Below are 13,624 nucleotides of genomic sequence, written 5' to 3' on the forward strand. Positions count from 1 at the left end.
CCATAACTCTCCCTAGAAAACTATGATTTAGATGATTTTTGAACCGATGGAAACCTAAGATATAGTAAAACATTTCGTATGAAGAACATTAGACCAAATTATGGACTTAACTTGATCAAATTACTAAACGAAGTTGGATCGATAAATCTGCTAGAACTGAATCTGCAGGATGAACTGTGACGTGAATCGTAACTGTGTTTTGGTCATAACTTGAGCTATATAGCTCCGAATTAGGTGATTTAAAAAGTAAAATAAAGTTAAGACCTAAATGAACAATTTTCATGAAGAACACCTCATCAAATTATGATCGAAATTAGGTAAAAATTGGGTTCAAATATTGGGGCACCAAGTTGTCCCAAAACCAAAATATTCTAAAATTTGCAAAGCAAACTTAGGATGCATTAGACATACATGTAATGAGTTCTTGGTAGCAATTGAGATTGGTATTGAGGTCTTCTATTTGTGTATTTTCAGTAGAAAAAGAAGTTGGAACAGACAAGGAGAAGTAGATAACAAGGAAAGAGAATTATTAAAGGTTTGTGCACAATTAACCTTTTTCTTTGTTTTAGCTTCGTAAATTGATTTGAACGAGTTTATTTGAATGAGTTTATTTGAATGAGTTTGATTTGAAATGAGTTTATTTTGAATGAGATATGTTTTTCTCTTGTATTTGAGGAATTTGTGTGTTGCCACCCCTTTTATGGGTTTTATGATAATTTGAATATGTTATTGTTTTGTAAACGTGATTATTGATTTAGAAACTCTTGAAAGTTGCTTTGAAACCACAGTTAGCATGACAGTCCCTTCGGAACTCCCCAGTAGTAACGGCTACTTGGAGTTTTATAATTGATATTGATTATGTCTTCCATTAATAACGGTTAGTGGGGTAAGACTACATGAGTACTCATTAGCTAGCTAGCCCTTCCCTCATTAATAACAGTTACTGAGGTTGAGATTGCTTTGTCGTGGTATACAATATGGCACTGATCGTGAAATTTTGTGTTATGATCTAAACTGTGTGTTGATGTTGGCAACACTAATGCTTTGTGAATTGCGATTTATGAAGTGTGATTTCTCATTTGAAATGTTATTTCAATAAATGGCCTTTATGGACTTAGAACTATTATGAAGTTTTTATGCTTAAGAAAAATGTGATTTATTATGCTTTGATAAATTGTGTTTTACCTTAAGTTTTAAAGTTATTAGTTGTGCACCACTGAGTGATATACTCAACGATAGCTTCTTTATGCTGTCACAGGTAAGGGAAAGGAGAAGGCTGCTGAGTGAGAGACTTGAAAGCAGCATTTTGGTATTGTTTGTGGGTATTTACGTTAGGTATATCCTTGTGATTTCTTTGGATGTATTTTGTACCTATATTTATGGATGTACGGATATTGAGCAGTTTGTATTTAAAAGCATTACATTGCTATCACATTTTGAGTTTGTAACTGTTTTGTGTTTTACTTGGAGACTTATGAAAATGTAACTTTTGCAATATTTAGTCTATCATTATTTCCAATAAATGTTTACATGGAATTTTAACTATTCTCATGCAGTTTTCCGCAAAAGAATTGATAAGATAAAAAGCTATGGTTTGTTTTAAAATCCTTTATAGCATAACTAATGGGTTATTAGTAGGTGGAGTTCGGTAATTTATTAGGTATGCTACGGAAATATGTCGTGCCTTACAAGGGATAAGGTGTGACAATGTTATGCCTTATGGAGGGGTAAAGCGTGACAAAGCACCCTCATCCCCAGCCTGCCTTGTTGCATTCCTAGTGAAGATTCCATCAACCCCAAGTAGTAGGTATTACATTCTAGCTTTAGGTGCTTTTTTAGGCATTTGGCTTCTTTATTTAGGGTTTTCGGTTGTTCCGATATTGGAGAGAGAAGGATCAATTTATAAATAATAGTAATATTAAAAGAATAATTTATAAAAATATAAGGACCTATTTATAAATAATTATAATATTCATTGGCTATTTTTCAAAATATAGAACAAATTTATAAAAAATAAAATATATAGGAGCCTTAGATTATTTCACTCACTATTTTAATAACTATAATTTAATTTTTTTTTTATTTAGTGGGACTCATATATTGATATGTTGAAAAAATTAACTATTAATTTTGTATTATCCATATATTTATGTGCCAAAATAAAAAATAAAAATTTATATTTTTAATGGTACCATTAATTTTGTAATATGGTGTGAAACTATAGGTATTAAATTACAACAAAAAATTATAAATCTAGAATACTAAAAGCATGAAGCCACAATATATTTAATCCTCACAATAATAATAACAATTAAATTTTAATCTCAAATTATTTAGGGTTAATTATACAATTTTTTTTATTAAATTCTGTTCAACATTAAGTTGACTAAATATCCATGTACATGACCTAAAAGAAAAAAATATATACCATTTACATGATATGGTAGATTCTATAGTTATTTTTTTAAAATAAAATAAAATAAAATTTTACTCTAAAATTTTTAGTTATATAAAAATTTTTATATTTTATTTTACATAAATAAAATTGACATAATTATAATAATTTTTATAAAATATTATAATGTATTTATTTTAAATTAATAATAATAAATTAAATTTAATATGAAATAGAAATAAATTCATTCATCATTACTAATTAATATGAAATAGAAATAAATTCATCCCTTGTTACTAATTAATCTTATAAAAATCATATTTATATTTATTTATTTATTAAGTATTATTATTTTTGAATTAATTTATTTATAAAATAATTATTTTATAGAAAATAATATATGAATTTCTTAAATAAAAAATATTCAATAAAGTAGCCATTAAATACGCCGGCTGTGTGCGGGCAAGGGTCGTGTTGCATACGGGCATTGGAAAACATTAGTTATCTGACACACAGCCAAAGCGATGGCGGCCGCGGCGACAAGCGTAGTTCCGGCGGGGCGGAGTGCGAGGAGAGCCGCTGCCGAAGATGAAAAATTGGCGTTCGAGACCACCGAAGGTATAGAACCTATAACAAGCTTCGACGAGATGGGCATAAAGAACGATCTGCTTCGCGGAATTTATGCCTACGGGTTTGAGAAGCCGTCTGCGATACAGCAGAGAGCAGTTATGCCCATTATCAAAGGCCGAGATGTGATAGCTCAGGCGCAATCCGGTACCGGCAAGACCTCCATGATTGCCCTCACTGTTTGCCAACTCGTTGATACCTCTAGTAGAGAGTAAGTTTTTTGAACTTTTTTAAACCCTAATTGTAAAATTTCGGGTTCTTTCCTGTTTCTGGTTTTAAATTTAAACTTCAAAATCATGATTTTAGACATCTAAATTTGTTATTTTTGTTTAAACCAAAATCAAGAAAAAAATATTGTTTTTTAATTTTAACTTATGCAAAGCAACTGTGTTGAATTTTTTGGAAAATGTTTTGGAATACTTTTGTATTTTGAAATCCGGAAAATGTTTTGCCCGTTTCTTTCTTTCTTGGGAAATTAATTGTTGGGTATTAATTGAACTAATCGTAGAAACAAAAGGAGATTTCATTTGTCTATGTTCTTGTTCTGTCTTGGGTGGATTTTGGTTGCTTTTTCGACCATGTTAATTTTGAACCTGGCAGTATTCTGCTTTTTGATAAAGGAAATACGTGTTTGTGGGTTCAGCTGTTTTACTATTATGTTGGTTCAATTTTACAGGGTCCAGGCATTGATATTATCACCTACAAGGGAACTGGCAGCTCAGACGGAGAAAGTAATATTGGCAATTGGTGATTACATTAATATACAAGCACATGCATGCATTGGAGGCAAAAGTGTGGGTGAGGATATTAGGAAGCTGGAGTTTGGAGTTCATGTTGTTTCTGGAACTCCAGGCAGAGTTTGTGACATGATAAAGAGGAGGACATTACGTACTAGAGCCATTAGGTTATTAGTTCTTGTGAGTTGACGATTTTGGATTATGCATTGATAACTACTTTCTTCTGCTTTTTTACTATGTACTTGTGGGTTGCACTGTTAACTTCTAATTAGTACACTCATAGACATATTCCCTCTATTCATTATGTTATTAGGCTTTCATTGTTATTATTATTATTATTTTTGGTTGTCTTGTAGGATGAGTCTGATGAGATGCTGAGCAGAGGGTTCAAGGATCAAATTTATGATGTATACAGATATCTTCCTCCAGAGCTTCAGGTGTTCAAAATGCCGTAAAAATCTTGCATAAATTTCAGTTTTATTTCACCTGTTGTTCTAAATACATGGCTTCGTTTCATTTTTTCGAGTGATGCTAGGCAATGTTTTGATTTTATATGATACCATATTATTATGCAACTGCAGGGCTAGATAACAACTAATGGATAAATTTACATGTTCATCCTAAATTTGTTTGTATTATTGCAGGTTGTCTTGATTTCTGCTACCCTTCCTAATGAAATTTTGGAGATGACAAGCAAGTTCATGACAGATCCTGTTAAGATTCTTGTGAAACGTGATGAATTGACTTTAGAGGTGAGTATTTGCTTGAGCTGTCAATGAGTTTGCAATAAATGCAATGCTCGAATTTGATGGGAGCTTCTCATTTGGTGTGTTCTTTTATGACAGGGTATCAAGCAATTTTTTGTAGCTGTTGAAAGGGAAGAGTGGAAATTTGATACTCTGTGCGACCTTTATGATACTCTTACCATCACCCAGGCTGTTATTTTCTGCAACACAAAGCGGAAGGTAATGATGTCACTGATCTAATTTCTATCTTTTGTCTGACAGTTGATTGTTATAATAAAATGAATATTCTCAAGAGTTTATCGCGGTTGTCTATATATCTTGTTTGTGCGTCAAAATTGAAATTTGTGACTTCAGCAGGCTCTCTTTGTTTTAATTTTACCATCTGTCAAATATCTTAATCTTTATCAACATAAAGCAAAACTTCATCTATTATCCAAAATGACAAAAGTAGCTACTGAAACTCTTCTTGCTGTTTGTTTGGATAACGCATTGGTGCCTAATGTATGCGTTGCGTACAATTTCGCTAGGGTTGTATGTGTTTTGTCCACACAACTTGTGAGATTCAAGCAGTTATTGAAGATACGTGGTTAGTTGCAATATATAGTTTTACAAAATCAGGCTGTTGATATTAAGTTGATTAGAGCTTCTTCAGAAGAGTGATGGAAGCTGTTCTGCCTGGGTTCAAAATCCCTGTTTTCTGCTTCAAATATGAAAATTTGAAATTGATACTTGATAGCTTCATCTTTGTTAAAAATGGATTGAATACCTAGGAAATTAGACCTCTTTTGGCCAGAGTTTGAATTATAATTGGTGCCGAAAGAGTTATATTTTAAAGGCTTAGTTGAAGTGGTAGTAGATACGAAAGGGAGGGCTATATCTAAGATGACATGGAGGAAAATAGAATAAAAGGCTTTGATCTTTTTTAAGAATAAGCCAAACTGGGTGGAAATTAAGGAAATGGATTTATTTAGCCAACCCGATGTTTGGATTAAATTTAGTTGAGCATTAGACATTAGTTGAAGGGACACTGAATATTAGGATCGGACCCAAAAAAGTTAGAATTCAAGTGTTTTTGTTTTTCTTACTATTGGTATGCAAATGCATTACCATGGACAGGTGGATTGGCTAACTGAGAAGATGCGGAGCAATAACTTTACAGTCTCATCAATGCATGGTGACATGCCTCAGAAGGAGAGAGATGCAATTATGTCAGAGTTCCGATCTGGTACAACCCGCGTCCTGATCACAACTGATGTTTGGGCCCGGGGGCTTGATGTTCAACAGGCAAGTTCTTTGTCTTGATTTCCTCACTAATGTCCTGGTTGAACACAGTTATTTCTTATACATAATGTTTATGTTCTCAAAAAATCTGAAAAAATAATTAATATTGAGATATCACTACCCTTAACTTGTTTTATTGCCTAAACTGAAGGTTGATGTCTGACCCTCATTTGGATATAACAATTTATCTACCAACTGCTAAAATTCTTTTTCACACTAGTGAAAAAGAAAAAAAAAAGGGAATCTGGACTTTTTATGGCTTGATGTTGCTCTGTTGTTCTTTGGCACGATGCAGTATTTTCCACCGTAACACTTAATTGCAATTATCAATTAAAATAATGAAATAATCCCTCACTAATCATCATCACGGTATTAAACAAGGTCCATTGTAGTTGTATTAATTGTTTGGAAACTTATGTGTCAAGGCTTTTGGTAACAGATCTGTATAGGATAAAAGATTAGTGAGGTTATCAGATAATTGTCCCTAGTAAAGCACAAAGGAGCATATCTTAAATTTGTCTTGCATAAATGCCTGAATAATTTTCCTTCTTTCAATATTATTTTCATATTTTGTGTTCATTCTCATCAATCTCTGATAACTAGCAAATGCTCATATCAGTAAACCTTCATTTCCACTGAAAGTATTTGATTGCAGGGTGCTCTCTTCTTCTTATTCTTCTTCTTCTTCTTTTTCTCTCTCTCTCCTAGTTAGCTCATTATAAGTTGGTGGGAATACCTCCATTTATATTTACTTGGTTGTAGTTTTATTTTATGCATCCCTCTGCTGTTTGGTTTTTTCTTATTCTGTCAGCTTCTTCACTTCTCAGGTTTCTTTGGTGATCAATTATGACCTACCAAACAATCGAGAGCTTTACATCCATCGGATTGGTCGTTCAGGTCGTTTTGGACGCAAGGTATGTACTTTTTGACATTTTTTTACCCTTGTGATTCTAACACCATCATTGTGCAAGACTATTTCTTTTCCTGTCAATTAGATTTACTGCGTTTCTGGAAATTAGAAATTTACAAGAATTCAATTCAATTGATTTCTTTTTTATCAATTCTCATGTTTGGAAAAACAATAAGTGAAAGAATTCAATTGTTTTAGCTTAAAAAAGGAATTCATTTTAAAAGAAATAGGAATTATGTCAAAAGTTGTATGATTGGATGGGAATTCAATTGAATTCTTTTCTTGACTATGGTTTATTCCAAAGGAAGCCTTAAGAACTCCAGAACCTGATCCCCGTCCAAAGGGATAATTTCCTTGGTACTCATATTTTCTAGATCTGCACTATTCAATTTTTCACTTGGAGATGCAATATTTGCCTCTCTAATTACTCATTCTGCTGTTGTTATACCACTTTGATTTAATGACTGAACTGTGGTAGATGGTTGATTTAACTGTTGTCAATTAAATGGCATTTGGATGGTTTTCAGGGTGTCGCGATAAATTTTGTCAAAAGTGATGATATCAAGATTTTAAGAGATATAGAGCAGTACTACAGTACCCAGATCGATGAAATGCCAATGAATGTTGCTGATTTGATCTAAAGACTTGCTGGATGGTGTTTAAAGTTGTGTGGTTCACATTATTGTAGATTGCCTATACTCCTTATTTGTAATGAGTTTGTACAATAGTAGATGGTGGATCAGTTCCCCTCCCCCCCCTCTTTTTTTTCTTGACATTTGAAATGTGAGATTTTATGATGATTTTAGTGTCATTAAATTGATTGTGGTAAAGGGTTTTGGTTTTCATAGCTCTTGAAGTTGCTCTAGTAGTGGAAGCTGTAGACGAGGGAGAGAAAAGTGAATGGACTAGTCTAATCGGAAGGAGGTTAAGTAAATGAACCTACAGATAGGATCAGAATTCTATTAACCACAGTGTCTAACGAATTTTTAAAGACCTGGCATGAAGGAAAATTTAATATTTGATCCTTGATTTTTTTTATTAACATTTTAATTTGATCCTACATTTTGAAAATTGAATGATTTAGTCCCTTAATTATGTTTTTATTAAAATTAAAGGTCTTTTCATTTAATATTTCACTTTGTTTTAGTAAAAAGATAAATGTACTCTTTATTCAATTTGAAAAATTTACTATTTGATTATAGGGTTTGACAATATTACGATTTGGTTCTTATATTTTAAAAGTGATTTGGTTCTTATATTTTAAAAATTGAATGATTTAATTCATCATGTTTTCTCTCAATTAAAATTAATTGTTATCTAATTAATTAGTTCTTTCTGTTTCATAAAAATAATTCAAGAAAAAAAAAATTGATAAGAACAAAGTAAAAAAATATATTCTAATAAATTTATAGGAACTAAATAGTTCAATTTTCAAAATATAATAACCAAAGTGTAATATCGGTCAAAAACCTAGAGATAAAATACTAAATTTTTCTTTATTAAATAAATGAGATATTTGTCTTTTTATATAAACTAATGACAATGTTGGATAGAAGGACCTCTGATTTTGACGAAAGTATAAGTGAATGATTAAATTATTTAATTTCGAAAATATGGATCAAATCATAATATCGATCAAAATTTAGAGACCAAGTAATAAATTACCCATTACAAAAATCATATAGTCAAATCATATAGGCATTTAGGAAGCATATTCATTGCATTTTATTAGTATTTTGTTAATTTCATTGCATTCTGTTAGTATTTTATTATCTTCATGCTTATTTTTTAGTATTTTTAGTTTTCTTTTAAATTATGTTAAAATGGTTTGATTCCTTTGTTTTCGGCATTTATTAGACATGTATCAATGGTTTGGGATGGTATGGAGGTAGTTGGAGAAGTGTCGGTGTAACACCCCTATATTCATCGGTTCCGTACGGCCTCCTGTTTCGGCGACTGATGTCTGACCGGACAGTTAGGATGTTCAGAACCATAATTAAGTCACCTAGAAAAGCCATAAATAAAAATAAATAACAATTACATGAAGTTAAAAAGAAAATAAAGAAAATAAAGCATAAAAAGTTAAATGAGCCAAGGCCACAACGATGGGTAACCATACAGTGAAGCGGCTGCGAACTCAGTCGTTACCCTAATTTCATGTGGGATCCTGTGACACTGCAGGCCTAGGAAAAATTACGAAGCTAGGGGAATTGTGAAAACCACTGAAAAGAGTTGAGAACAAGGTCAAATAATTAGATTAGGGTTCAAGAAGCAATACAGTGTTATTGGAAAATCGAATCAGACCAGTAAGGGGGCAATTTGGTCTATTTACCCTTAGAGGTGACTCTTGACCTAAATGTCCATTAAAATATAGGAAATTAAAATTATGAAAGATTGATTAAAATTGAGGAGGTATAAGGAAGAAAAGAAAAAGGAAAAAGGAAATTCAAATATTTTTTTAGGGAATTATGACATCATGTTTGACATCATACATGACATAATAAATTTATAATTTTTAATTTTGAAAATTGTGGATAATTACTTATAAAAGTGACCAATTAAAAAAAAAGAAATGAAATTCAATTTTTAAGTTGAATTATGACATCACCATGACACAATAAAGGTCATAATTTTTAAATTACAAATTTTGGGGATAATTATCATTTAAAAGAAGATAAAATGGTTGAAAAATGAAAAGAAATAAAAGGGTCTTCTTCTCCAAAAAGGCAGCTGGCTCCCTTGTCCCTCTCTTTCCACCATTAACAACACCACTAAGCTCCCATACTCTCAATTCTTCCATAAATTCCATGTTAAATTAGTAGAAAACATTCAATTGACACTTGATAGGAAGAATTGAAGCAAAAGAAATAAGAAAAAGTGAAGGGATTTGAAGTTTAGGAAAGCTTCACAAGAGGTAAGCTTTCTTTCAAACTTAATTAACTATGTATGTGTGGAAATTAGTTTAATTGCAAGGAATTAAATGGGGAAAAGATGAAAATTATGCTTGTTTGTGGAGGTGTGAATTTTTGGCAGCCATGGAGTTGAGAGAAATTGATGTGTTTTAATCCAGTTAAAGATGTATGCAAGCTTAAAGGATTAGGTAGATGTAATTAGTATGTTTTAATTTCATGAATTATGATGATTGGAGAAATTGGGGTTTATGGCAATTAAAAATTTAGGAAAAAATTAGGAAATTTGGGAATTGATGCAATTTGTCCTAATTGAGACTTAAAATGGTTAATTAGTGTGAAATAGAGTGTGTTTGAATGGTTAGAATTGAAATGGAATGGTGAATGTGTAAGGGGTCAATGCTGGCAGCTTGACCCTTGCCCATTCAAATGAGTATAACTGGAAATTAGTTGCTCTAATCGGTGTGAGGCCAATTGGAGATGAAAACTAAGACCCAAAGCTACAATTTTCATTGAAACCCTACCCTAAAACTGACCACAAACAGGTCTAAAAATTGATTCAATCCGGATTAGGTACCCTACCCCTGTACAGAATTGATCATATAAACAGTACTTGTTCAAATGGTCATAACTTGGTGTAGAAAGGTCTAAATGACCTGATTTTTATAACATTGGAAAGATATGACATAGTAGAACAACTTTCATGAAGAACACAATCTCAAATTCTGATCAGAACCAAATCAAATTGCTAACCAAAATTAGGTCACTAAAACTGCCAGAACCCTAAATTTGCCCAGAATTCTGGAATTTGGCCAATCCAGCTAGTTATGGTTAAATAGCCATAACTTGAGCTAAAAAACTCCAAATGGAGTGATTCAAAAAGGGAATTCAAGATAAGACAATAAGGAACAACTTTGATGAAGGAAAATTGGCCAAATTTCCACTGTAAAAGGTCCAATGAAATAGTAGAATTAAGTGACTTAAAACTGAAATTTTGGAACTCCACTTAGGTAATTTTGAATTTCAATTGACAATCAATGCCAACACATTTGTAACCCAAAATGTGGTATGTGGGTATAATTAGAACTAGTATACCCCTTAAGTATGGAAAAAGTCAACATGTTGACTTGAAGAGTGAAGTGAATAGTAACCACAAATACAACAATTGCAAAGAACCCAAAAGTTATAAATCTTAGTGGATAAATTAAGTATACAAATTTAATTATTGAATTTATTGATTAGAAATAAATTGAATAGATATTGAAACACTCTAGTTATGTGTTTTAGTGGGAAAGGAGCCCTCCAAGGAAGGAGGAAGAATTGAACCAAGTCAAGCATAGATAAAAGGTTTGTACACAACAAGCTTATTTTCTATATTTTAAATTTATAATAGATTTTGAATGAACTTGATAATCGTATTTTCTCTTGTGTATTAGAACTTTAATTTATTGAATGACTTTATATGATTTAATTATGTTTTCTCCTATGCATTTAAGGATTTATTGCATGGTTTGAGAATTATAAATTGTGAATTGTACATTTGAGGTATTGTCAATATTGTGCATGAATTTACAATGATTAAATATATTTAGTGATTTGTAAATATTTTTATGAATAGAAATTGTTTTGAATATGATTTGAAACCACAGTTGGCATGGCAATGTGATTGAATTCCTTATTGGCTTGTCTAATGGGATGCATTGAATTCCCTCTCTGGCTGAAGTGTTGAGGTGTGTGCCAGTTGAAGAAGAATTGAATGAGTACTCATATATTATGCTAGCTAGTCTTGGCATTCCTCATTAGCCTTTGGCTATTGGGATGAATTGGCTTTATCGTGGTGTACAACTCGACATTGTTTTAATGTCATGCTCTAAGCTGTGTGAATGTTTTCAACATCCTTAAATTATGCATACTTGATAAAATGTGATTGGAACAAACAATTGTTAGTGGTTGAAAAATGATGTATTGTTTCATGGTTCAAGAAAAATATAAATATTTCAATTGCTTTATTATGAATCGGATAACTTGTTATTACTTGAGCAAACGCTATTCATCAAATAATTTGTGTGATTGGAACTATTGATTTTGATTTTATGGGTTTTGAAGAATTTAAATATTTGAGCCTTTTTGTTATGATTTTGTCAAAGTATAGTATACTATATTTTAAATTATAGTTGTGTACCACTGAGTTTACTACTCAACGAGAGCTTTGTACGCTGTCGCAGGTGAAAGAAATGATAGAGCAGCCGAGTGAGATCACTTGAAACTGCGACTTGAAGAAAGGCTGGGATAAATTTTGAGTATATTGTATGTATACCCGTATGCATTAGTTTGTGATGTATTCATGTAATTATATGTATGTAAGCACGTTTGAAAAGTGTACAAAAACTCTTGTAATATTATTTTGGATATGTAATCAAATGCAAATTATTGTATTATAAATAGGAGATCTTATTTGCTTATGTATTTTTGTAAAATAAATTTTAGAACTCTAATGAATGTATAGTTAAGTTTCTTTCTGAGACGTGTATATAATGTTTTAAATTCTTTATGATGGGTTTGGTTGGGAATGAATGTGACAAATTGAGATGAATTGAATTTAATTGCTGGAAATGATTTGTGAGTTGGTTGAAATTTGGATTGGGATATGTTTTGAAAATTTCTTTTCAGGTAAATTGAAGAACTGTTTTTACCCAGTTTTAGCCGTAACCACACGAATTTTTCACAAAATTTTAAAAATGCCTAATTAGCCCTAAATAAGATTTATAACACATACTTGAGTTGAAAACACTCAGCTTAAATTTTTATCACCATGCTAGACTCAAAAATGAAATTGTTATGCCAAAATTCCTTGTAGTATATTTAATAGATTATCGGTAGGCGAAGTACGATAATTTATTAGGTATACTACGGAATCATGTTACATTTTATGGAGGGGTAGGGTGTGACAGTCAAACACTTGAAAATGGAGTTTGGAAGCCATCTAGAAGAACACTACCTATGTTTTCAACAAAATGGCCCATGTTATGAGGAAACAAGATTACAGAGCCCGTGTTATAAAAAAACATGGCCGGTGCCATGTTCTAAGCTACTGAAACTATGAAAATTGATACTCCAAAATGTTACATGGGGTAGGGTCATGTAAACTAAAAGAATTACATAGCCCGTGCTATTGATAGTGAAAGAAAACCAAACTCAAACCCCCATGACTCCTGGCCATTCTTGGATGTTTTCTAAGGGCTTTAAGACTCTAAAATAAGGGGTTTTCGGTAGATATAAATACAAGAAGTCAGGGTTTCACTAGGGATCAACCTTTTTACATTTAATAGAGTATATTACCTTCAAGAGAGGCGAGAGGAGAAATGGATCTACAAGGCTTTCAGATGGAGTTTCAGCTAATATTGTAAAAGTCTAAAGCTGTGATTCTCTATCTGAGTTCTTTATTTCTTCTCATGTTTTTTCTCTTTTATTTTATAAACTTGATTATAAAACTCAGCATGTGTGAGTAGTTCATTTATTCTAGGATTAGGAATGTTGCACTTTCAATTCAGTTATGGTTTTGGTTTGATTTTATTTGATAAATTAAATATTTTGTTCTTTGATTTAATCTCTTGTGTTCTGAATACATCCTTTGTGTTGAGCTCCACTTAGTATTGATTTTAGATATTTATTGAATGATTAAAAGGTGAAGATTAATATTAGAATAGCAAGATTTTGAACTTAAGATTCTTGATATAAAGATAGGCTAAAATTCTATGTAGATTTGATAATTAATCATAAGAACATAATGAGTATTAATTAATTTAATCACCACGAAAGTAGAGTTTGAGTTAGTTAAGATACAACTTGAGTGCCTTGAAAGAGGACTAAGATAACTTAGGATTAATTTTCTTTAAAGTAATAAATTCCCATTTGTTGAATAAATTGGATTAGATTTATAATTGATTGGAATGTGAACCCCTAGCTCTAGAATGCTTTTATTAATAGATATTCATGTTTAATTAATAGGTTTAGATTTT

At 31.5% G+C, this 13,624-nt stretch overlaps 1 protein-coding gene across 1 annotated transcript; it reads left to right on the forward strand.

Moving 5' to 3' along the window:
• The first annotated feature begins 2,845 nt into the window (after positions 1-2,845).
• LOC110632414 (eukaryotic initiation factor 4A-3) lies at positions 2,846-7,543 on the forward strand. The gene is made up of 8 exons (XM_021780635.2): positions 2,846-3,233; positions 3,699-3,939; positions 4,116-4,196; positions 4,404-4,511; positions 4,605-4,724; positions 5,622-5,789; positions 6,614-6,700; positions 7,224-7,543. The coding sequence occupies exons 1-8, from the start codon at positions 2,920-2,922 to the stop codon at positions 7,335-7,337; spliced, it is 1,233 nt and encodes a 410-aa protein (XP_021636327.2). The 5' UTR covers positions 2,846-2,919; the 3' UTR covers positions 7,338-7,543.
• The last annotated feature ends 6,081 nt before the right edge of the window (positions 7,544-13,624 follow it).

This window comes from Hevea brasiliensis, chromosome 1, assembly GCF_030052815.1.
Source record: "Hevea brasiliensis isolate MT/VB/25A 57/8 chromosome 1, ASM3005281v1, whole genome shotgun sequence".
In the NCBI taxonomy this organism is placed as follows: domain Eukaryota; kingdom Viridiplantae; phylum Streptophyta; class Magnoliopsida; order Malpighiales; family Euphorbiaceae; genus Hevea; species Hevea brasiliensis.

Excerpts from the sequence above, each read along its gene's own strand:
- LOC110632414 (XM_021780635.2), top strand. The coding sequence starts at position 2,920 with ATGGCGGCCGCGGCGACAAGCGTAGTTCCGGCGGGGCGGAGTGCGAGG. Across the intron at positions 3,234-3,698 it reads GTTGATACCTCTAGTAGAGA|GGTCCAGGCATTGATATTAT; the intron begins GTAAGTTTTTTG and ends TCAATTTTACAG. Across the intron at positions 4,512-4,604 it reads GTGATGAATTGACTTTAGAG|GGTATCAAGCAATTTTTTGT; the intron begins GTGAGTATTTGC and ends CTTTTATGACAG.